This window comes from Sparus aurata, chromosome 14 (assembly GCF_900880675.1).
Source record: "Sparus aurata chromosome 14, fSpaAur1.1, whole genome shotgun sequence".
In the NCBI taxonomy this organism is placed as follows: Eukaryota; Metazoa; Chordata; class Actinopteri; order Spariformes; family Sparidae; genus Sparus; species Sparus aurata.
The window spans coordinates 22653347-22678365 of NC_044200.1; the positions used below are offsets into that span (position 1 = coordinate 22653347).

Sequence of the window (25019 nt, forward strand, 5' to 3'; positions counted from 1 at the left end):
CTCTTTTAACATACAAAGACATGACATTTCTATATTTATATAATTCAGTGTGACTTATACTTCCGGAAAATAGTATTATCTCTGTTGTCCATCACGAATAAACGTCAATAAATCCGCTTAAACTTTATAGAAAAAAGACGCTCAGAACTTGCTTGAGAATTATCACATTTTAAGGTTTTCTTCATTACCAAAGTTATCCAGTGACAGTTATCGATATATGAATGGATACATTGCGAACAGGAAGTGTTTATTGATTATTCGGCATACTTTTAATGTAGCTAATTTGCCAAAATGTAAACAAATGAAGGCTTATAATGACATTTTTTTCATTTTCTTGTACAGTCTTTCCTTGGTGAGGTGCAGGGAAAGGATGTGAAAATATAGAGGGAGGTTTGAACTAGAAAACTTTCTGTAGTTATATCTAATTTATCTCTCTATATTTATTTTAAATGTTTTGTTCTACTGTGTCAGACTACTGAATTATCTAACTCTAATCGCTTCACTCAGTGGAAAAATGTCCCTAGTGTTGATCCCAGTACAGTCACCACAGAAACCAGTGACCACACCTGGGAAAGGAATAATTGGAATTGCATGTTTACTTTGTCAATGAGTAACGAGTGATAAGTGATCTATTATCTTGAGAAGTGAGCTCAGCACTGACTGAGAGTTCAGATAATCCAGCTATTCACTGAGAGACTAATATGGAAAGTTCCACCCAAATCAGTTCATTTGTTTACATGTTGCTCCATCATTTTACTGTAGGTCCCGAGAATATTATTTTGTTCTTTTTATATTCATATAGAACTCAGTTTTGTGTATTTTTATACAATATATCTTTGCTTTACACTCTTTAATATCATTCTTATTTATATAAATTATATAGAAAAATACATACAAGAAAGCACCTTTGGTATATAAATAGTTCAAAATGAGCTCCGCTTCAATTAACTACAGCAGTAAAATCCTGATTTTACATTAATGCATGATCATATTTATCTAATGACATCATATATAATACTATAACAGTCACAGGGGACATTTTTAATCACATATTCCTGCTTATACTTTTTACTCAAGTAACATTTTCAATATTATAAGTATTTTTTACATTGTGGTTTTAGCACTTTTACTAAAACAAATAATCTCAATACTTCCTCCCGCTCTGGTTTTCACCACTGCATTCACACAACAGTCTGATTTGACTAGACTGAAGCATAAAAACATTGCGGTGATGATAGTGTAGTTTCCGAGCGGTCCCTGAACGCACCTCCCCGTCAGTTACCTGCTCCGCTCTGCGTCAACAGCCGCTCCACTGTGTTTGTTTCTCGGCTCGGCTCGGCACGTTTACCCGGAGGAGGACTCGACCAGCCCGGCTGCTGTCCGCACAGAGGTCCGGTGAGTCCCCCTCCCCGCTAATGAGTTATTAACGTCAATGATGTTATTATTATTATTATTATTATTAGATAAGTTGTGGGGAACTTGCCCAGCCCGCTAGCGAGCGTAGCTACATGCAAAGGCACCATTACGCTCATGCGTCCATTATCGGACACTGAACCGTCTGTCGCACCTTTTCTCTTCACTATTCTCAACCCCACTTTCTGTCTGTGTTTAACCAAAAATATCCGGCATTTCAGTCAGATTAATTAACTATACATCCGCTTATTTTGGGTGTAATAGTTGTATTAGCTAGCCGTTGCTTGGCTGTGTACGGTGGCCGATAATGGAAGCAAGGCATCCCCCCCTTCATGCGAATAACGGAGATTTTAACATTTTGGAGGAGAGACACCGCTGCGTTGTTTCTGTGATTGTTCAGACACGATCAGCTGGTTTATTTCTATATTCCTAACATTAATGTCACAGCTAACAGAAATGCTACAACACGCCTCTGAATGAAGCTGATGTTAGCTAAAACCTAGTTAATTTAACGCAAATGCATCGCTAACGTTAGCTCGAATTAGCATCGAAACCTAAGATGAGACACACATATGAAGCTGCTGTCATGCATCTTTCATGCGTGCAGAGTCAGATAACACCCGTTAGCTTCCTAACATTAGCCGGCTGCCCCCCTCTGTGAACCAGTGTTAGCCTGTTAGCCCGTTTGCTAACATTCACACATGCTAACTAGCTAGCGGTTAATTGTCACTCCGCCCTGAAACAGGTGCATTCCTGCTTAAAATCACATCCTGTCCACAATGTCTGGGTCATATGAGGAGACTAATTCAACCCGAGGTTAGACTTGAGTCTGTCAGCATCCAGATAACATGATAATGAGCTCCAGCAGGCTGTTTGTGCAGCTAGCGTGTTAGCTTGACATCATGTGAATGAATAGGGAGGCTTCTGTCAGAGCAAACTCAGTTAGTGTTTGTTGCAAACGCTGCAGTTCTTGTCCAAAAAGCTCAGTGTCATCTGTCAATAAAATAGACATTATGTGTTTCTAATATTCCTACAGATCAGGCAGAGTGATTGATTTAAATCATCGCCACGGTTTGACTACAGATCGATTCAAATATTGATGAATCAAAACAAAATCAATCTGATGTGGAAAACAATCACTAATAAACAAATTAAGTAAGAACGCAGTGGAAACAGTAGAAATGTGCATCTGTACAGCAGCTAACGACTATTTTAATTAAAGATAAGTTCAGTTTTGTTTTCCTGAAGAATGGATTCTTTATTTATTCTATTAAAATTGAGGATCATTACAAAAACATGCGTGTTTATCAGCCAATATATTGATATCAGAATATTGCAGACTAACACAGGTATATCGGTTTATTGGGGCCAATATTTAAAGATTTTTCAGATTATCTGTATTTTGTTGTTGTTGTAAGATCCCCATAAAATCACCAAATTTAAAGATGTGGCTCTTTGGCTCTGATGCAGCAGTCGGTGTCAGCATTGGCCCCAGAAATCAAGCATCAGTCGCCCTCGACTTAGTGATTATTTAAGTGATTGTTGCAGCTCCTGTATTAGTCTCATGACGATGCATTCAGCTGTATCCCCACCGTGCAGCATCCTGTTATGATACTTGTATGATGGTCATGATAGGAAACAAACCAGGAGTCAAAGCAGTAAAACCAGGGATGTGTTCGCCCCTCATGGAGCTCCCCAAAAAGATAATTCCAATCATTTATACGTCAAAACTTTTAAAACCAACACGTCAGGATGTCTGTAACAGTGCCGCATCATGACCAGTAAATGTCAGTCTGGTAGATGAATGCCAGCCGGCACAGACAAAGAGAAGCGGTCCACATCAGAACCGTTCTAACAGCTGATCGTTCACTCTTTATGATCGTTCTCGTTAATAGCTGCTGCTCGTCGTCGGCGTTCCCACATCAGTTTTTGCGTGCTGTAAACACACGGGATGAGCCGTTATCAGGTGGCTGGAGTAACTGGATCCATATCCAGCACCCCTCAGCGTGTCGGGTTACTATGGGCTCTCCAGGACCGGTCTCCATGGAGACGGGCAGAGGGAGGGGAGGAGGGATTGGCTGGCGTGAGGCGGGTGGGGTTTCACCTGAGTTTGACTGACAGATGCGAGGCTGAGCATCAAGTTTTAAGACTGTTGTCTGATCGCCACAAAGTTAATAATTAGTTTTATATCGGTCAGAACTTTTATTGGCATTTATAGACCGACGGAGGGACTTTAAAATGATACAGATCTAAAAACACACACAGACGTTTTACATAACCTGAGGGAGTGACGCAAGTTTTTCTGAGTCACACCAGCTTTATTTGTCCTGCGTCTTTAATTTGTCTTCAGGTCTCTGAATTCGGCTTTTGTATATATGCTCAGTGAAGGAACACACCTACTGCACACACACACAGAAACACACACAGAAACGCAGCGGGCTGAGCAGGTACGACCGGTGTGCTGAGGCAGCAGAAACAAAAGGTAGACTCACAACACGGACGGAGACAAAGAGTTAAGATTGTTTCAGGAACATGACGATAAAGATGGCGATGATGATGGTGAAGGACGATCTCTGGAATGTTTTGTTGTCTGAAACTTCCTGTTTCTGTCCGTCTGCTGGAGTTTGACCCAGAAAGTGAAGCCAGCGTCCGTCTGCCGTCATAAACTGTGTTGTAACCTGTCGGGAGAGGAGAGGATGAAGGAAGTGCTCCGTGTGGGAGTGTGGTCATATTTACAGCCAATATTATCTGTTGTCTGTATGTTTGTGTCGGCCTGGATGTCGGCTGCAGGAAGAGAAGAGATGTGGAGTTGTGTTTTGAGCTCCTTGTTGTCGTCTGCAGAATGACGTCATAACGAACACATCCTGTCTGTGTTTCCCTCTCAGGTGAAGGACCGCTGTCACCGTCCGTCTGTTTGCTGAGTCACTGGTTCACCTGCAGATCGTCCTCCTGGTTTCACTGACTGACTGACTGACTGACTGACTGACTGACTGACTGACTGTCTGAGAGCCTCCATCTTTCACCAGCCTCTCCATCCACCGCTGCACTATGGTACAATTAATTAACACACAGAAAACTTTGAGGAACACTTCAGAAAAAAAGAGAAAGTGTTGTGTTGTTTTACTGGAGTGCTCCAAAAAGAAGTTCCCCAAGTTTCGTTAATTAATGCAGACTTGTGTGTTTGAAACGAGCTCTCAGACACTGGAGGTGTTCAGTGAAGCGACTAATTAGTGCTGATTATTTGTTGTTTACTTCAACAACACAAATGTTTGAAGCGTTTGATTCGAGCCTCCTGCTGTGCAGTCGCCGAATCTCCATCTGTGGTCTCGACTGAAGCAGACAGGAAGCCTCTGTTTTAAACACGTTACAGCTAAATACATCTAATGTGTGTGTGTGTGTGTGTGTGTGTGTGTGCTGGCAGAGTGTATGATGTCTGAGAGCAGCTGCTATGGCCTGCAGCAGCGGTCAGAGCAATGCCGAAACTCTGGAGGGGTTCCATGAGGTGAACTTGGCCTCGCCGACCACACCGGACCTTCAGGTAGGTCGAACGTAAACCCTGTAACTCCTCACACGCAGGCAGAGAGTTGTTGTTTAGTGGATTAAAGGATGTTTACAGATGTGTACATATATTTTTAGCCTCATTCAACCTCCTTTTTTTCTGTTGCAAGTTACTTTTGGAGTCACAAAATCAGTTGTTATGTTCTTCCAGAACCTGAACATCGCTCCCATAAATCATCCTGATCACATTGATTTGATACAAATAACCCAAAATCACACGCACACCCTCCCGTCCCTCCGTAAACGTCCTCGTGTTTGTGTCGTCCTGCAGAACCAAGCGGATCAGCGCCCCCCCGCCCGTCACAGCACCCCGCCCGCCGCTCTGTACCGCACCCACTCGCTGGGAGCGCCACGTCCGGGCCGGCCCACCTCGCTGCAGGCCGACCAGCTCCCCACACAGCCGGTGTACTCCACGCCGCGGCACAGCCACAATGGAAGGTGAGGAACGTCTGTGAACATCAAATGAATCTGTGGCAGCAGATTTGTTAATTAAGTCATCAACTAATAATTAATTGAAAGCTGTTTAGAGAATGTGTTTGTTTTTTTTACCAGTAGAAATGTTTAATTTCTCTCCTTTAAATGACTGTTGATTGAATGAATTTGACTTCAAGACAAATCAAGATTTTTTTCCCACAATTTTCTGACATGTAATTGACTCAAACAATCAATTTATTGATTTAGGAAATAATGGTCAGATTAATTGATGATGAGTATGACTGATAATCTTGGTCCTTGTGGCAGAATATTGCTAAAACCTGCAGGTCTGCTCCAACATAAAGCATCTTTACACATAAAATCACAGCATCCAGACTGACCACTTTTGTTGCCATGGTTACGCCTGCAACAGCGTGCCGGGTCAGGAGGCGGAGTCGGCCGAGGGCAACTTCCTGTCCGGAGAGGACGGCGAGGAGTGCAGCGCTCTGAGCGACAGCCTGTCGCGGCTGCGCAGCCCGTCGGTGATGGAGGTCCGAGAGAAAGGATACGAGAGGCTGAAGGAGGAGCTGGCCAAGGCTCAGAGGGTAACACACACACACACACACACACACACACACACACACACACACACACGGTCTCTGGTCCAACACCTGCAGTTTGAATGTGAGTGTGTGTTCGTCTCTCCTCATCACTCAGACTGACATCATGTCACATTTTTATATTTTTATTTAAAAGCGTTTTTTTTTTTGCACATTTTCTTATTTTATTATCTAAAATGAATTAATGTCCTAAAACATATTTCACTGATTTTTATTTCTTCATGTCTTTGTTGTTGCCACGCTTTGATTTTTACTTTCACGTGTTCATTTTGCCGTTTGTTTTTCTGTTGTGTTGTTTTCTGTTTATGTGTGTGTGTGTGTGTGTGTGTGTGTGTGGAAGGAGCTGCTGTTGAAGGATGAGGAGTGTGAGAGGTTGTCTAAAGTCAGAGATCAGCTCGGCCAGGAGCTGGAGGAGCTCACCGCCAGTCTGTTCCAGGTCGGTCCACCTGCCTCCTCCCCGTCTCCTCTGCTTCCTGTTTCCTGTTTCTCTTCCTCCTGCGGCGGCGGCCGGACACAAACATCTAACTGATCGACTCTAAATGGATTTTTGTTGATCTCTGTTGTTTTTGAGCAGACACGTGAAGCTCCAGCTGCGTATTAGTCGAGTTTGAAACATTTAATGTATGGCTGTTGGTGAGCAGAGAGAGAAAGCTCTTTAGTTCTTGTTTGTTCAACTTCAAAAAACTGCAGTTCACAGTTTAGTTTCAGTCCTACGTATGTGCTCGTATGTTCAGATCTGCCTTATTTTACCGATACGAGCGTTCCGGTTGGATGTAGCTCAAGACATATGTGATAAAAACACTTAAAACACACATTTTTACTCGATGGGAAGTTTAAAAGCATCAAAAACTGATGTTCAAGTTCAGGAAAAAGACAGTTTGTCCGGCTGGCCTTCACAACGTGTTGTTCCTCTCCTCCTCTTCATGTTCCTCCTCCTTCTTCTGCTCTTCTTCTCTTTCCTGTAGAACGTGCTGGGATTCCTCTCTCTGTGTGTGTGAGCTTGACTTTAAGTTACTGTTATGTTTTTATATCATTTATCGTGAGTGAACTGTCCCTTTTTATAACACAAGGTTGTGTAGATGTGGCTTCTCTATGAGGACAATCTCTTAAAATATCAAATTGTGTGTGTGTGTTCACAGGAGGCTCACAAAATGGTCCGAGAAGCCAACGTCAAACAGGCCAACGCTGAGAAACAGCTGAAAGAAGCTCTCGGCAAGGTGACGACGAGAAACACTGAACACTGGAAACTCTGCGACTCCATCAGTCAGCCTGAAAATCACAGAAAGAAGATGATTCACGTGCAGAACCTGCCTGAGAATCATCACAATTTTAACTTTTCTTTAGCGTCAAAGTAATCCAGTGAGGGTTGATTTAATATCCATGGCTACACCGCAAACAGGAAGTGCTAATGGCTAATTCGGCATACATTAAATGTAAACAAATGGAGCAAAAAAATGGAGCGATATGTTTGAGCCTGTGTGTCGTCTCCGTCTATCAGATTAGTCAAAACATTTTTGCGTCCTCGTCTTCAGATTGACGTCCTCCAGGCGGAGGTCCAGGCGCTGAAGACACTCGTCCTCTCCTCCCCCACCTCCCCCCTGGGTGAACTCCCCCCGTCAGGAGGCGTGAAGACTCCCTTCAGGAAGGGCCACAGCAGGAACAAGAGCACCTCGTCCGCCATCATGGGGACGCAGCCCGACCCGTCGGCCACGCAGCCCATCGTACGCGAGTGTCGAGAGGTACAGAACCTTTTATTCTGCACGTGTGTCCGCATGTAGCTACAGTCAGAGTCATGCTAATCAATGCTAACCGATCGATTGGCCGCGCAGGTGGACAGTCAGCTGTTCAGTGATTTCAAGGCGTGGAAGGAGGAGCCGACGCTGGACCGCAGCTGCTGCTTCCTGGAGAGAGTTTACCGTGAGGACATCTTCCCCTGCCTCACCTTCAGCAAGAGCGAGGTACACAGAACGACTCACACTCGCCTGAATGTCACTTTAATGTCCGTCATCGTCATCATCATCATCATCATCGTCATCATCGTCGTCTTCTTGTCCCCGCAGCTGGGGTCGGCCATCTTGGAAGCCGTGGAGCAGAACACGCTCAGTGTGGAGCCGGTCGGTTTCCAGCCGCTGCCGGTGGTCAAGGCCTCAGCGGTGGAGTGTGGAGGACCAAAGTGAGACCACACACACACAAACACACACACACACACACACACACACACACACACACACAACCAACCAACCTTTCTCCTCCTCATCAAGCTTTCACTCTTTCATCATCATCTCTCCATCTTTCCTTAATTTCCTCCTTTAGTGGGCGAAGGGCCGAGCTCGTCACGTAAGTCTGACTCTCTCTTTCTCTCTCTCCTTCTTTTTCTCTCTCTCTTTCTCTCCCATCAGCATTTTGAATCTCTCCTCGGTTGCCCCCTCCTCACCCCCGCCTGGCTCGTCCAAACATCCCCCCGCTAAACTCGTACCAGTCCTCCCTTCAGCCCTTCTGTCCGGGTTTATCAAAGCGATCCTGAAGAGAGGAACCTTGATAAATGTCTAACACTCGTCCCTCTCTCCTTCATGCCTTTTACTCCTTCCTTGCCTCCTTGAGTCTTAGTGGTAGTCCTGTAATTGTATTTTGTATTATAGTTTTAGCACAAACTGTCTAATATTGAAACATAAACCTGTAAATTCTCTCTGTCTCTCTGTGTCTCTGATAGAAAATGTGCCCTGAGTGGTCAGACCAAAACCTGTAAGCACAGAATCAAGTTTGGAGATTCGTCCAACTATTACTACGTGTCTCCCTACTGTAGATATAGAGTGAGTACACACACACACACACACACACACACACACACACACACACACACACACACACACACACACAGATTACAACAGTGTTCGTTTGTCTTTCTTCTCAGATCACAGCAGTGTGTAACTTCTTCACCTACATTCGCTACATCCACCAAGGGCTGGTCAAACAGCAGGATGGTAAGACACACACACACACACACACACACACACACACACACACACACACACACACACACACTCTTTGTCATTTAGCTCCTTGTTAACAATTTGGGGATAAGAAAAAAAAAAGAGAGGGGCAGAAAATGAAAATATTCAGTTGTACTCAAATGTACTCAGTTACTTTGTGTGTTCACTCCTTTCTGTTTCCTGTGTGTGTGTGTGTGTGTGTGTGTGTGTGTGTGTGTGTGTGTGTGTGTGTGTGTGTGTGTGTAGCAGAGCAGATGTTCTGGGAGGTGATGCAGCTCCGCAGAGAAATGTCCTTCGCTAAGCTCGGCTACTACAAAGACCAGCTGTGACCGACAGACAGACCCGCCCTCCAATCACAGCAGACTCTGGCCTGAAGCTCCGCCCCCCTCCCCCAATCTTCCTGGTTCTGGTTTTTCCTCCCCCCCCCTTCTCCTTCCTCTTCTATGTGTGAGTGTGTTTTTGTGTGTGGTTGTTTTCAATCACAGAAAAAGAAGCCTGGAAGACGTCTGTGGTCTGTTGTCGTTACTGAGCTGGACATTTTGTTGGTTTTCTGTTCAGAGTTTGAATCTGAAATATGAGATTTTTCTTTTTTGAAACATGAAACACTCCAATATCTGAAGACAAGCGGCACGAAAAGAGACTTTATAAATTGTGACATGTTGGCATTGAACCCGCCTGAGCAGCTTTGACCTTTTGCTTTCTGTTTCGTCCCGTCTTTACAAAGAAAGAATCACGAGGCTGAAAAAACTCCTTCAGTTTTTCTCTCGTTTTCTGGAAGGACGGAGACTCGGAGCCGCAGTGACGAGAATAAAATCTGAGATTTAGAGAAAATAGTGGAAATATTTTGAGGGAAAAAATCTGTGCTTTTGAGAAAAAGTCATAAAACAAGAAGAATGTGAATAAAGTTGTAATTTAGAGTTGTCATAGTGCAGAAATAGTTTTAATGTTATGAGTGTAAAGAAAGAATTTATAATATAACAACAAAAAGGTAAAATTAAAACTTAATATTACGATTGGATTTACTTCAAAATTATGACTTTTTTTCTCTCAAAATTGCAACTTTATTTACATAAAATCACGATTTTACCTCAAAATATTTACTTGAAAATGTGTCTCTCAAAACTGACTCAAAGTTTAAATCATTCAAAGAATAATTCAAAGTAAGTGAAGACAAATTAAAGCTATGTCATGATGTCAGCGACCGAACAATCTGCTCGTGAACACTAACACTCCCAAGGTCGCCTCGCTAACTGCACGGCTAACTGAGCTAACATGAACACACTCAGCAGCAGTTAGCAGCAACTCTGGTGATCTGCTGCCTTAATGTATCGTCTGATTTATGCACAATTTTGCAATTATCCCTCAATTTCACTGCAGCAACAAACTTTACAGGTCTAACATCGTGTCAGACGGTGTGAATGCAGATATTGATCCGTCTGACAGATTGTGCTCTGATAACTCGTCTCTAAATCTCAGATATTTTCTGTCAACAGCGGCTTCAGTGACTGAAACCTTCGTTGCAGCGCTGCTAGAATCCTTCAGCAGTCGTTCCGTGTTCAGTCGAGCCGGTCGTGCTGAATATCTTTTCAGAAATGAACAAGAAGTCTGCTCACTGTTAACGTGACGACCAAACAATCAATTATTGTTTACAAATGAAAATGTGTATAAGCTCATATTTAATTTTTAGTTTTTGTTGTCGCAAGTGGATGCAAAGATAATCAGAAGATGACGAGGAGGACAAACTTCACTTTGAAGCTCCGTTCAGACTGGATTTATTTCTCTACAGGAGGCCCAACTCACTGGTTCTGATCCAAGTTTATTCTGTTTGAGGAGTTTTTATCAGCTCAGTGTGAAACTGAACTTGCTGTAAATATCCTTGTTAGTCTTGCACACACCAATTAACATTTGGGAGTCGGCGCTGTTGTGCAGAATTAGCTGTCAGCAGCTCTTGTTTGCAGTTTGCCTGTTAACCTACTAAAAACTCTGACTGGATCACTTAAATACTGACGAAAACTTTAAAATGTGAAGATTCTCAGGCAAGTTCTGAATGGTCTTTTCTATGATTTCCGAGCAGATTTCTGAGCGTTTATACGTGATGGACATCAGAGATAATTATATCATCGGGATGATCTCCAGCTTTTTCTTGGTTTTACAGACCACATCCCAGTCGTTACCTGATAAAAAATGTTCCTCTCCAATTCCCCTCTCCCCCCGTGATATTAATCCCGTCTGAACGGAGCTTAAAACGTCTTTTCCAACACTATAAAGTTTCTCTGTACACTGATTATTTATATTAATGAGCTCTTGAAGAGTTTGACGGTTATTCTGTTTGTCGGGGTGGTTCCAGACGTTGCTGAAGCTTCAGGAGAGCTGCGCCAAAGGAAAAATGAGACACTACATTTTCCATTTTCTGCTGTTAAAACACTACAAATGACAAAGAAATGTAGGGGAATGTTCCTTTAACGCCTCCTGGAGTCTTCAGCCTGCTGTATTTAATCAATCAGGAATGTGTAGATAGTCAGCTGTGTGAATGTGGAGTGTGTTTGTATGCCTGCTGTTGTGTAAACTTTATATATGTTAATTTAAACCTATGCTTCTCTCTCTCTCTCTCTTTCTCCCATTCAAAGTCAATGTCACTCTCCCGGTTTGGTTTAGTGCCTTTTCTCTCAGACACTCTGAAATAAAAACAGTAATACCTCTGGAGACCCGCCGCCGTCTGTCCAGTCTGTCTCCCACCTCACACACCGATAAGAAACAAAGGTCAGAGGTCAAGTGTTGGACAGTCAGGTGAGACAGACACGACTTTAGTTTGACATGTTTATTAACACAAAGTTTTTTAAACCTTTCAAAACGATTGAAGAGCAGAAAGAACTTCTTACTCTGAAGATCGAGGAGAAACTTGAAGCAGATTCTGTGAAAGCGTGACAAAAAACAAGAAAAATATCTGCCCTAAATACATAAAAACATCATCATAAAAGTCGACACGTCACATTAAAACGAGCACAAACCAAGTTGATACTGAAAATACAGAACAAAGTCACCAAACAAATTCACTATTTAGTTGTTTTTTTTTCCGCATTTAGATGAATTAACTGTATATTTGGCTGCACTTTTTCCACAAACATTGTCTGGAAAGTACTTGGCACTTAAACAACGTCACACATTCTGATATTAAAGATCAACCGAATCGGCTGGTTTTAGTTTCTTTATGTCTTTGTGTTGTTGTTGTTCTGCAGCTCTTTGTTGTTCGTCCGTTCGAGCGCTTGTGTGTCGCTGCAGATCGAACCGTTTCTGATTGCAAAATACTGATGACTCCATGATTCAGCGGGAGGCTTCGGGCTCGTTTATGCTCGATCAGAACTATTTGCTAAGACGTGCTGTCCAACCGTGTGGAAGATCATCACGTAGATATGTGTTTGTTTACCAGCAGGAAGTTATCCTCGGTGGTTTTGTTAACTTCCGAGGGGACAGACGTTTAACTTCGATGCAGATGAGCTGCTTCCATACGACTGCTAAAGTTTCAGAAGGTTTTAAACAAACTGAGGCGAACGCATCAAATGTTGTGTGACCCCCTGATCTCTTAGATGTTTCATCACCGTTGTACATTTTAAAATAATTCACAGTTTCATTTGTTTGTAGACGTGATCGGTCTTGAGAAGCACCTGCACACCAGGGCGCTGTTTCAGAGAGCAGGTTCAGTGAGAACTGAGCCGGAGTTCAAGAAAAGAAATCTCAGGCTTAAAGTAATTAACTGATGAACTGGCTCCTTCCTTCTGCCTCCAGTCCCCTCAGACTCAGTCCCCTCAGGCTCAGTCCCCTCAGGCTCAGTCCCCTCAGGCTCAGTCCCCTCAGGCTCAGTCCCCTCAGGCTCAGTCCTGAGCTGAGTTCATTAACCCTGCTCACTGAAACAGATCCCTGGACTCTTTTAGTCGAGCAGGTGTGTGTTATCTTTTTTTGTTGCCGTTTTTAAACTTCATCTCTCGTCTGGAAACAATTCGCCCACAACCTTCACAGATCTGATCGGTTGCAGCTTCAGTCTGTTCCATCGGGCAGCGGTTTCTGTGTGTATGAAACACTGCAACGAGTTTTAATCAGTTTGTTTATTTTCCTCTTCTTTTTCCTTTCCATGTCTTTATCCAACACATAGTAGTACAGGCAGGGAGAGCGTGTGTGCTTATTAATCTCAAGTGCGATGCTTCTGTGATCAGTACCGACCCGCAGATTACTCAGACGTTATGATAAGTCCGAGGCCACAGCCCCCACGCCAACCCGGGCAGGACGAGGGCGATGAGGACGGAGGAGAACAGGTTGACGGCGTTGTTGTCCAAGATGGGTTTCCCACAGATCCGCTGGGTGGTGGCCGACTCGTAGCTCACCACCTTCCCGATGCTCGAGTCGAAACCTGAAGACAGACGGACGAAGAGGAAACTGAAGAATCACGTTTTACACTCAGACTACAAACCATCAGCATCTCTCTGACACCTGATGATTCATGACGGAAGACGTCCTGTGACATCATCATCGGTTCCTACCTGAATACTGCATGTGGGCTCCGAGGAACGAGTCCAGCATCGACCCCACCAGGCCGGCCACGCCGCCGTACAGGATGATCGGCCACTGAGGGTCGGACGTGTGCAGGTCGTTGACCAACAGCAGCTGTGTTATAAAGTAAGCCGCGCCCACCATCAGCCCGCCCACGAAGCTGGCGACCAATCCGATGGTAGTCACTCCTCCGTTTGTTCCTGGAGGGTGAAAGAGAAAACATACATTATACGAGGTTTTATTTCAGATTAATGTCTTTATTCCCTCACGTCTGTTCTGTTCTCTCAGTAATAAACTTATTTTGCGATTCAGTTTTCAAGCAAAAATGTGAGAATGTGCTTTTTTTTCTCGTTATCTCTCCGAGTGTGCGTTTGCTTCTCACCTGCCGGGACCTCCTTCCAGGTGGTGATGAGTCTGGGCTGTGATTGGCTGAGGACAGGCCCCACCTCCGACGCCCAGGTGTCCCCGGTGCTGCAGGCGATGGCGCCCAGCAGAGAGAGACACATCCAGGAGGCCGAGTACTGTTTACCGAAATCGATGGGGATCTCACCTGGACCCACCTGCAACACAGCCGCCACTTATAACCATAAACTAGGAGGAAACAAACAGCGCGATTGATTTTATCGTCATTTATTTTTACCTCTATCATAAACAGCAGTGCCAGCTCTGTGGGGACTCCTCCGTTACAGAAGACCTGGACCCAGTTCCTCTGGCCCCCTGACACAAACACAAGCCGTCAGAACATTCAAACATTTAACCTCAGAACCAGGAAACGCAGCCGCACGTCTCTCACCTTCTTTGTACTCGGCGTCTATCTTCTTCTTCTGCGCTGCTCCCCAGCGGGTCAGTTTGGAGGAGGTGATGAAGAAGGCCAGCAGAGAGGAGAAGAAGCTGTAGTTGGCCATCGTCAACACGAAGCCGACCAGGAGAGCTGCGGAAACACGACCGACACACACACATCAGCGACCGTCGTACAGGAGAATTCAGGCGCTTAAACCACCGAATCCAAAATCACAACCATCTGACCCCATCGGCTCCTTTTTAAAGTTTTTCATGGTTATCAAATTGATTATTTTTGACATTACTGGCCATAAAAGATGCATCCTGTCTTTGACAACTCCAGCGGGAGGATGTCGACCAACGACGAAGGCAAACGGAGGTTAAGACACACTGTCGGCGTCATCAAATCAAAGTTTAAAGGACCCGATTGTGAGATTAAGAGATAACTTTTAATCTGATTAACATCTCCGTGAAGCTCCAAACAAAAATAACCATTATTTTTAACTCGGGAGGTTAATTCAGTTTGGCAACTCATTGAAGATCAGCTGCTCAAAATATCATGCTGTGTTTTCAGTTTAGAGAAAATCTGCGTTGTGTGTTTGTGTTTTCTTTCTTTTGGCCAGTTTCCCCCCCGATCAGTGAGTCCCACTTCATCTTTGGTTTTTGGGTCCAATGTTTTTTGTTCATCTATCATTTTGATGGAATCAGCGGGTGACTGCGGGTTTTATTCCCACCGCAACCACTCACACTTCAAGGACCAGTTTGCTTTGACCTTTTTGTGATTTGTGCAGCACTTTAGTTGCGACCGCCCCGTCCTTCAGGTTCAGGTATCTTAGTAAACGTAACAATCGAAAGGAAGCCAGATAACTTCTACCAGAAAGACCAAGAACACAGAACACATATAGACACTCTTGAAATTAGCCTTGAGACACATTTCAGGGTGTTTTGTCACGGTTTGTGTCGACACGACCGTGAAGAAACTCTTCAAAGAATCCTGGAGAGATTCTTGGAAACTGGGGACGAACTATGAGAATCTGCTGCATCCTCAATTCAAATGAAATGAAGTAAAATAAGAAGTGTACAGTATTTACGTGCAACGCTGTTAGAAATGTTTCGTGGGCTATGAAACTTCACCAGACTTTCATATCAGCACGGAGGGAGAAGATGACTGAGTTTTCATTTTAGGGCGAACTATCCCTTTACCAGGCAGAGCAAACTAATAAACGGATTAATTAAATGTTCTCTTCTGTTTGATTCGAGCAGATCGGATGCTTCACAGCGGGCGGAAACACAAAATAAGTTACATTCAGCTTCGAGTCTTCGGGACAGCTTGATTCAGTGTCCGTGTAAACAGTTCAGTCAGGATCTGAACCAGAGGGATTACAAACGGATGGAAGAAATATTGTCCATGTAATCGCATCTAATGTGACAGAAAACGTAAAGAATTGGGACAGAAAACAGAAACAATGATGTTACAGATGCAGAAAAGCCCCGCAGAGGCGAGAGTCGTTCTCCTCTCGTATCGTACAGTCGATAAATCAGAGCAGCTCATTAAACTGGCTGAACTCGTGGACTCACCTCCCAGAGCGCCCGAGCGGCTCAGACTGCGTTTCTTCAGCGCTCTGACCGTCAGCACGAGGGGGACCAGGATGGAGAACAACCATCGCCACGGCGACACAGGCTGCAGTGTGCCTGTAAACACACACACACACACACACACACACACTCAGACCACCATCTTTGTCACCAACATCTCTATCTGTGAGAAAGCTCTGGCGTGTTGGTGAAGAAAAAAAATCTCCAGTTTTCCAATTAAAAGCTTTTTAAATCCAAATATTTGACATTTCTCGTAAACTTCTCTCCCTAAAACAAAATGCCGCGGGTCAGTCTGGTTCGTTCCGGAGACGGAGCTGCTGATTATTATTTTTATTTTCAGCAAAATAAGGATCAAACGTAACATTTATTGACGTCAGCCAAAGACAAGACAGTCCAGTATCTCCAGCAGAGCACATGATTTGGTTTGACTCGCTTTCTCTCTAAAAAGAAAAAACCCAGAAGTTTCATGCATCTGTGCGGTCATGTATCTGTGGGAAACCTTGGACTTAAATTAAAAAAACTAGTGCCAACATTTCTTTAGATTTTGAGAGAAAAGGTTGTGCAGCTCACCGGAGTACGAGCTGATGGTGAGGGAGAGGACCCAGAAGAAGAGGGAGAGTGCCAGAGTGGCACAAAGCACGATCATATCAGTCATCATCTTCAAGTATTCCTTCATCAGCACGTCACCCTCAGAGCCCATGACGACAGACGGACGGTGCTGCAGGACAGGAGACATGTCAGACAGACGCATCAGTGCGTGTGTGTGTTTATTCTCATATCTCAAGAGCGAGACTACGAGACTACGCATGAACAAAAAGAAGTAGAAGAAGATGTCAAAATTAATCCGCCTGTACGATCGGAACTTCATCAGATCGAACTGTTTGACATCAGGCACATTAAGACAGCCGGTGTGGTGATTCATGCAAACTGCCCGAAGTAGTAAAACATCTAAATCATCCACAAACAACTTAATAATCTACAGAGGACAAAGACACGAGCAACAACAGAAACACAAAAGGCACACGGCATAAACTTAAACATACGTTTTAATTATTAATAAATGTTCAAATTCATCATCTCATGAATCAAGATTCAAACTACCAACATGCACAAATGTATCACTGTTAGATAAACAAGGCAGAAGAGAAAAAGGGAAAAATTGTTAAATTGTAGCAAACAACGGCTGTTTAAAGAGAATATTTCTGACATTATTTACAGGGTCTTAAGAACAATTTGCTCCTGTTTTGTTCGTGGAATGTTCAGTAATTGCAGGTAAAAGTGTTTTAATTATTTCATACACTGGTTTTTAGAAATTGGACACTGAAATGAGCAAAACAGACCAAACATGAATGAATTAATGAAAACTTCTAGGACATAAACGAGAGATGATGAGCAAGGAAAGTTCTTATACTGCAGAACTCTGATGAGGTCTGTAACCACGAGACAAACTCAGTCTAATAAATAAATGTGATTAAATCGGGGCCACAGCTGCAGGTGCTGGGACCAGATGTTACACATCTGTCTGTGCTTTTTGTTTGTTGGAAGCTAAAGGAGGCTCGAGCTCCTCGTCCCGCAGCCTCACTTTAGATTTACTGAATTTTATGATTTTTATTTGAAGTACTAATCAAGTAGAAAACCACACAAAAAGTTATTAATGTGACCAGACTTTGATGTGGACTTACAGATTGTTCCTGCTGGTTATGTTGGTGAATTACCATTTTTTGGGACACACGTGCCTCCGAGGCTGATATGAACAACTTTATAAACAAAAAAACATAAAACGGCTCCATGCAGCTCGCCTGGTGTTATCCAAGTCCCTGGACGCCCCGAGATGCATCCATGTTCATACAAGGCACCTGGATATTGTTTTAAGACCAGACGTGACAGGAAGTTAGCGATGCGTGATAAATTATTAGCCAGATATTTGGAAACTTATGGGGTATAAATCTGTGTCAGTATAAATTCTATCTGATAAATTGCTTTCATTGACTTAACAAGCGCAGTATCCACACATTATGAAACAGCGGTCAACAGCAATCTCCTATAATTACTCTATCTCGACATACATGGTCATATTTCTGCAATAAAACTACGTGGTTATGTTTCGGTAAAGATCACGGTCTGGATTAAATCATTAAATCAGCAGCAATGATCGCCAAAACAAAAAGACTCTCTGTTGGAGAACATGCATTGGGCACACATCACTATGTGTGACGCAGGCTGAAGACCTCGCCCGAGGGTGACGCCATGTTTTTAGAAAGTCCCCAAATCTTTTTGAAGGTCAGATAAAGCGAGGAGAGGAGGGAAGACTGCAGGTAGAGGAGGAGAGGTAGATGTCTGATTCCACAGCCTGCTAACAGGCTATTAATGTTGTTTTACAAATACATTTGTAAAGTTTATTTTCAAATACAAAACTGAGGAAAGCCATGGGAATGTGCTGAGCGAGATATTTCATTTAAATACTATACTATTTTTATTTAAGACTGGAGAGGAGGGAGAAGAGTTAAAAACAACGGCTGCTCAGTGTTTCTGTAACAGTCGTTTCTCTGACTATCACAGCACGCCTGTTAGTCAGAGCTCGAGTGGAACTAACTAGCTTTACTCAGATACTGCTTTACTATTTCCACTTCATGAAACTTTTACTCCTACAGGGTTCGTACACATTTTTCAAGGTCAACTTCAAGCACTTTTAAGGGTCATTTACAAAATTTTCCAGCACCTTATCGCTGAGGTAAAATACATATCTACAGGAATATACTCATGATTATTTTTTTCACTTTTTATCACAATTATGTACATTGTATTACTCTGTCAACATCTAAAATGATGCTTCATAATAGCAAAAACTTTAGAAATTAAAGGAGAACACAAAGTTTTATCCAAAAAAAGGAAGCCACTTGGCGTTCGAGACAAAGAGAGACCTCAGAGCACCCTGTAATTTTCTTTTTTGACATAAACTTTTATAAGCTGTTCGCTTATTCATCAAAGTTTAATATTGAACGTGTCATCTGTCCAAATTGCATCAAAGTCACCTTCTCCTCAGCCATCCTTCTCTATTGCTACCAGGCTGCATGTGTGATGATAAACACACACACACACACACACACACACACACACACACTGATTTTATTTCTCCTTGTAATAAGAAAACTATCCAGTCTGATCCCAATGTTGCCAAGACACAGAGTTATAATGTCAAGCACTTAAACTAAAACCCAAGCACTTTTCAGACCTTGAAAACACAACATAGAAATTTAAGCACTTTCCAGGATTTCAAGCACCCGTACGAACCCTGCTCCTACACAACTAACTTCTTCAGTATATCTCAGAGGCAAATTTGTATATTTAACTATATTTGTCTGACAGCTTTGGCTATTAAGTTACTTTTTGAGGTTACAGTTTTCCTGTATTTTTTTTATTTTATTGTTGTATTATTTGTTGTTATTTTTTTTTTTACATTCAGCCTTTAATACGCCATTTTCCATTCCAGCCATTCAATAAAAAGGGGGATTATGCTGGGCATAAAAGTAAAATCTGCAGTCAAGTGTCATTTGTTTACGCAGCCACGGCTTTGAACAGTGTTCTGGGGATGTTATTTTTCTCAGAGAACAGCTCATCCATTAAGTTACGGAATAAATAAAATATTTCCCATTTGTATTATTTCCTAAATAATATTACATTATCAAAATATTACAATTCTGAGTTTGAATTTCCTCTCTAAAATGACAAAGTGCCCCTTTAAAGTGAGCTACAACATTCACATTAATGCAGTAAAAATATTAATCCAAAAACACGAGATATAAAAGTAAAACACTGCCTGAGACCATTTTGCTGCACAATGAGTGCTTTCACTTTTCATACTTTACATAATATCTGCATCACAGTGTATTACATGGTCAACATGGTACGTGACAAACCAGACTCACCCCCTCTTTTTTTCATGTCATGGATAATATGGCGCTAACACTGGATAATATTAGCTGGACAGGAAACCATTTCTACACTAAGTTAGTTGAAAAACATGAGAAGACATTAAAAAAAGCAAAAATAAAAGAATAATGCTTGAAAATCAGTGACACTCTGGTACAATGACATTCTTTCATATGATATTAGCTAGAGCTAGCGGTGGCTAGCATATTAGCCGCTCTCTGCTCCCTGACGTGCTGAAACTCACACGTTTAACTAAATAAAACATTTTAAGGATGTTAGTTGAGATTGCTTCCATTAATTACATCGGCTGTGTGTAAGTGAACTCACCAGTTAGCTCCAGAGCCATGGCTTACAACTTCCTTCAACCTGCTCCGACAGCAAGCTAACGCTAACTTACGTTAGCTAAATATAATAATTCTAGTTCGGTCGATCGTTTCTTTCTCTCGTCAGATTTTGGGGTCACAAAGATTCACCTAACAATAACCGAAAATAATGATTTTCAGTAACTGACGACCCGATACAGCAAATTTCTTCAGAGGTTCCGTGTTGGAAACACAGGCACCGGAGGCGAAGGCAGGACCGGGACAAATTAGTTAACGGACCGACTTCCGGTAACAAACTGTTGACAGTTCTTAAAGGGACAGCGACCTGAATTACAACAACTGGATTAAAAAGGAGTGGATTGATTTTAATCTGTCAAATATAACTACCAGGAGTGAAATCAAGTGAATCTGATGCAGAATCAACCTTTCAGTCACAAGGTAGGAGCTGTAATCACTTTTTGGCTGGTGAAATACAGCCATTTATAAATTGTACTGGCCTTTTTAAATGTGTTTAAACAAGTAAAATGGAGTGAGTGGGCCATAATCAGTCAAATATAAACACTAGGAGTGAAATCAATCCAATCTGATGCAGAAATACCTTTCAGTCACAATGTAGGAGCTGCAATCATTTTTTGGCAGGTGAAATACAGCCGTTTATAAGATGTATTGACCCTTTAAATGTATTTCAATGAGTAAAAAGGAGTGAGTGGACTATAATCTGTCAAATATAAACACCAGGAGTGAAATAAAGTCATTTTGATGCAGAATCAACCTTTCAGTCACATTGTAGGAGCTGTAAGCACTTTTTGGCTGGTGGAATACAGCCATTTATAAGTTGTACTGGCCCTTTTAAATGTGTTTAAACAGGTAAAATGGAGTGAGTGGACTAGAATCTGGCAAATATAAACACTAGGAGTGAAATCAATCCAATCTAATGCAGAAATAAGCTTTTAGTCACAATGTAGGAGCTGTAATCACTTTTTGACAGGTGAAATACAGCAATTTAAAAGTTGTTTTGACCCTTTAAATGTATTTCAATGGGTAAAAAGGAGTGAGTGGGCTATAATCTGTCAAATTTAAACACCAGGAGTGAAATAAAGTCAATCTGATGCAGAATCAACCTTTCAGTCACAAGGTAGGAGCTGTAATCACTTTTAGTCTTCTGATAGACAGCCGTTTATGAGTTGTTTTGACCCTTTAAAGGTATTTCAATGGGTAAAAAGGAGAGGATTGGTTATAATCAGTCAAATGTAACTACCAGGAGTGAAATAAAGTCAATTTAATGCAGAATCAACCTTTCAGTCACGATGTAGGAGCTGTAATCACTTTTTGGCAGGTGAAATACAGCCGTTTATGAGTTGTATTGGCCCATTTTTTGGTTATAATCATAAAAAGACAGCGCTGTTTCCTAAAGGGTTTCCATCGCAACCACCGCAGTTGTTATGGAAACGAGGTGGACGGTCCGAGGAGTGAACCAGAGCGGAAACCAAGTCAAAACGGGCAATTTCTACTAATACGAGACTTCTCTGTTGTAAGATCTCTGTTATGACTGTGACAAATGGCCATAGATAAACTCTTAAAAAGTTTTATTATACTTCTACCACAGTCTGATTCAGAACCGGCCCAAGGCTCGATGGGGCCATAAGCAGAATTCGATATGGGGCCCATATAAACGCATATAAACGCACCACCCACCTCAGCACCGCCATAATTAACTTAACATTGTCCACACGTGATCGTTTGAAACTGATACAACGCATGATAAGGATCTAAGACACTGCAGGAAAACTCTATATTCTTAAATGTACAGCTGCTACCGTCTGTATAAATATGTACTAACATATAAACTGGCTGTTGGACTCCAATAAGACACGGGGTTGCGTAAGAGCTGCAGTGGAGATGTCAACTTCAAGTCACCGTCATGAGTATTAGCCTGATGCATGGGCCGCTCACATTGATTACAGGGTAAATGAGTTCCACCCTTCCGAATATATATCACAAGCATTATATACTTTCAGTACAACGTAGTTTAAAGCTGTGGATAACACGCTGCCTGGAGTTCATGATTACACGCTGGGAGATATCTTTGTTTACGACGGTCGAAGAGCACAATCAGCGCTCTGTCTCAAACGGTCCACATTCACATGAGCAGTGTGTTGCTGCAGTGACATAAATCCTCCAGTGGAAACATCTCAAAACCTGCTTTCTTTTACGTAACAGCAGCTGTTGTTCTCTGTGCGGATGGATTTTAAAGGAGACAGGTTTAAACACACACCCTCTGTCTGAAACACTGTTTTAGCTCCTGTCACTTTAAGCCCCGCCCCTCAAAACTACCCAGTCGCCTCTGATTGGTCAGCTCGCACACGCCTGAGTTTCCAGTACGCTTCACGCTTACTGTGAAAATGGGTGCACATTATGCAAATATGTGACGCGGTGACGTGGTGTGATGTCACAAAGTCATGGAATTAAAGGCGGGGCTACTGACGAGGCATTTTAGGGGCAGTGATTTCTGTGGGAGAGAAGAGCTCCGGTCAAGATATAATTTGACCATTTTGGGATGCTTAACAGTTCGTTTTTAGGCTTCACTGTCTCGTTTTAAATCTTAAATCTCATGTAACCTCTGTCCTGCCAGATCTTCACTTTGCTTTTCTCTGCTCGAGGAATCTTTTACAAATATATATATGTATCATCCATGGTCGTGATGATCTTGTTTACTGTTTCTGGTGTCCTGTGAACGGTTTTACAAATGCTTTTTTGGCTGCAGGGGGATGTTCAGCTTGACTTCAAAGCCCGGCGCTGGTTTTTGGGGGCTTGTTTTATATTAGCGAATGACGGTGAACATGGCAGACACTCTACGATACCTGCTAAACATCAGCATATCATCACTGTGAGCATGCTGATGTTAGCATTTAGCTTCAAGATCGACTTCACACCAGCACAGTTCACCCTCACAGAATCACTAGCGAAGCTGTAGCCTCCAAAACATGTTTATTTCTGCTATGAATTTATAAATTTAGGCATTTTGCGGGTATATGCTGAATCTGGCAGACTGCAAAAACAAACTTGACCACGATTAAAGTGTGTCCACAGCTCAGAATATCTCAGGCTGGAATTTGTGCGAATGTGCCCTGAATTAACCAACATGAAAGAAAGGAGAAAGAAACTCTATCAGCACTTGGTGCTGTTAATCCAGAGATAAATAATTTCCCGGATTAGTGAGCGGTTATGGTCTGGAAATGTTATTTAAATGCGTTATAGAAACCCACCACTTAAATTCAGACCGCATGTTTCAGTCCTGAATGACTTGGTTGTGTTGCACTGACACGACCTCAGTAATAAATCAAACTCCATTAAGCATGTGTCAATAAGCTCTTTATGTTTCTGAGCACGTCTTTTATATCTAATTCAGACATTTTCTCACCTGACAATAATATTCAACGATGTATTTGGACTTTGAAACGGTGGCTAAAATGGTTTCAGAGTTTATATCTTCTTTATCTGGTTAAACCTGTCAAACAAATCTACACAGATCCAATTTAAATACGTTAATATTATTACATTATTTTTGCACAAACTCCAAAATTCTTAATATCAGTCTGAAGATAATTACTGTGCTGATCTGCAGCACTTTGCTCAAAAGGCAGATAAAACATGTGGTTCTCTACGAGCATGAGCAGAAGAATTTAAATACCAGCAGACAGATACAGATTCAGCTCAGAGAGAGAAGGAGACGACTTCACCTACCAGGCAGGAAGGAGCGCAGGAGAGTGACGGTCAGCAAGATCTGTGCTCATTTCAAAGCAGTTGACAGTTTTAAAGACGACCCACCCTGAGAGAGAGGGAGAGGGGGAGGGAGAGGGGGGGAGAGAGAAAGAGGCTGAGAGAGGGAGAGGGAGGGAGGGAGGAGCGAGGGGGGGAGAGAGAGGGAGGGGTGAGAAAGGAGGGAGAGAGGGGGAGGAGAAAGAGGGGGAGAGAGAAAGAGGCTGAGAGAGGGAGAGGGGGAGGGAGAGGGGGGGAGAGAGAAAGAGGCTGAGAGAGGGAGAGGGAGGGAGGGAGGAGAGGAGGGGGGGAGAGAGAGGGAGGGGTGAGAAAGGGAGGGAGAGAGGGGGAGGAGAAAGAGGGGGAGAGAGAAAGAGGCTGGAGAGGGAGAGGGGGAGGGAGGGGAGAGAGAGGGAGGGGTGAGAGAGGGAGGGAGAGGGGAGGAGGAGAAAGAGGGGGAGAGAGGAAAGAGGCTGAGAGAAGGAGAGGGGGAGGGAGAGGGGGGGAGAGAGAGGGAGGGGTGAGAGAGGAGGGAGAGGGAGGGAGGGGTGAGAGAGGGAGAAGGAGAAAGAGAGGGGAGAGAGGGAGAGAAAGGAAGAGAGAAGGGAGAGAGAGAGAGGGAGAAAGAGGGGGGAGAGAGGGAGTGAAAGGGAGAGACAAGGGAGAGAGAAGGGAGAGAGAAAGAGAGAAGAGGGGGGAGAGAGGGGGGGGGAGAGGGAGAGGGGGAGAGAGGGAGAGAAAGGAAGAGAGAAGGGAGAAAGAGAGAGGGAGAAAGAGGGGGGAGAGAGGGAGAGAAAGGGAGAGACAAGGGAGAGAGAAGGGAGAGAGAAAGAGAGAAGAGGGGGGAGAGAGGGGGGGGAGAGGGAGAGGGGGAGAGAGGGAGAAGGAGAAAGAGAGGGGAGAGAGGGAGAGAAAGGGAGAGAGAAGGGAGGAGAGAGAGAGAGAGGGAGAAAGAGGGGGGAGAGAGGGAGAGAAAGGGAGAGAGAAGGGAGAGAGAGAGAGGGAGAAAGAGGGGGGAGAGAGGGAGAGAAAGGGAGAGAGAAAGAGAGAAGAGGGGGGGTGAGAGAGGGAGGAGAGAGGGGGAAGGGAGAGAG

The 25019-nt window shown here is 43.2% G+C and overlaps 2 protein-coding genes across 8 annotated transcripts; one reads left to right on the plus strand and one right to left on the minus strand.

Annotated features, from left to right (window-relative positions):
• The first annotated feature begins 1245 nt into the window (after nt 1–1245).
• Nucleotides 1246–11700, plus strand: rab3ip (RAB3A interacting protein (rabin3)). Of its 6 annotated transcripts, none has more exons than XM_030439804.1 (14): nt 1246–1395; nt 4299–4464; nt 4835–4951; nt 5243–5409; nt 5819–5990; nt 6346–6441; nt 7145–7222; nt 7538–7744; nt 7835–7963; nt 8066–8178; nt 8319–8342; nt 8716–8815; nt 8917–8986; nt 9242–11700. In XM_030439804.1, the coding sequence occupies exons 3-14, from the start codon at nt 4862–4864 to the stop codon at nt 9322–9324; spliced, it is 1329 nt and encodes a 442-aa protein (XP_030295664.1). In that variant the 5' UTR covers nt 1246–1395; nt 4299–4464; nt 4835–4861; the 3' UTR covers nt 9325–11700. The 6 variants fall into 6 exon arrangements, with proteins under 6 accessions (XP_030295664.1, XP_030295666.1, XP_030295665.1 ...); XM_030439806.1 differs by having other exon boundaries at nt 9245–11700; XM_030439805.1 differs by having other exon boundaries at nt 1246–1390.
• A 98-nt stretch (nt 11701–11798) lies between these two features.
• tmem19 (transmembrane protein 19) lies at nt 11799–24004 on the minus strand. 2 transcript variants are annotated; one of them, XM_030439811.1, is made up of 8 exons: nt 23911–24004; nt 16484–16631; nt 15896–16009; nt 14331–14468; nt 14178–14254; nt 13920–14097; nt 13528–13737; nt 11799–13397 (listed from the first exon to the last, which is right to left on the minus strand). In XM_030439811.1, the coding sequence occupies exons 2-8, from the start codon at nt 16611–16613 to the stop codon at nt 13222–13224; spliced, it is 1023 nt and encodes a 340-aa protein (XP_030295671.1). In that variant the 5' UTR covers nt 16614–16631; nt 23911–24004; the 3' UTR covers nt 11799–13221. The 2 variants fall into 2 exon arrangements, with proteins under 2 accessions (XP_030295671.1, XP_030295670.1); XM_030439810.1 differs by lacking the exon at nt 23911–24004 and adding an exon at nt 20171–20448.
• Nucleotides 24005–25019: the final 1015 nt, after the last annotated feature.

Excerpts from the sequence above, each read along its gene's own strand:
- tmem19 (XM_030439811.1), bottom strand. The coding sequence starts at position 16,613 with ATGGGCTCTGAGGGTGACGTGCTGATGAAGGAATACTTGAAGATGATG. Across the intron at positions 14,469-15,895 it reads CCGCTCGGGCGCTCTGGGAG|CTCTCCTGGTCGGCTTCGTG; the intron begins GTGAGTCCACGA and ends GTGTTTCCGCAG. Across the intron at positions 13,738-13,919 it reads CTGGAAGGAGGTCCCGGCAG|GAACAAACGGAGGAGTGACT; the intron begins GTGAGAAGCAAA and ends TTCACCCTCCAG.
- rab3ip (XM_030439804.1), top strand. The coding sequence starts at position 4,862 with ATGGCCTGCAGCAGCGGTCAGAGCAATGCCGAAACTCTGGAGGGGTTC. Across the intron at positions 7,223-7,537 it reads TGAAAGAAGCTCTCGGCAAG|ATTGACGTCCTCCAGGCGGA; the intron begins GTGACGACGAGA and ends CCTCGTCTTCAG. Across the intron at positions 8,816-8,916 it reads CTCCCTACTGTAGATATAGA|ATCACAGCAGTGTGTAACTT; the intron begins GTGAGTACACAC and ends CTTTCTTCTCAG.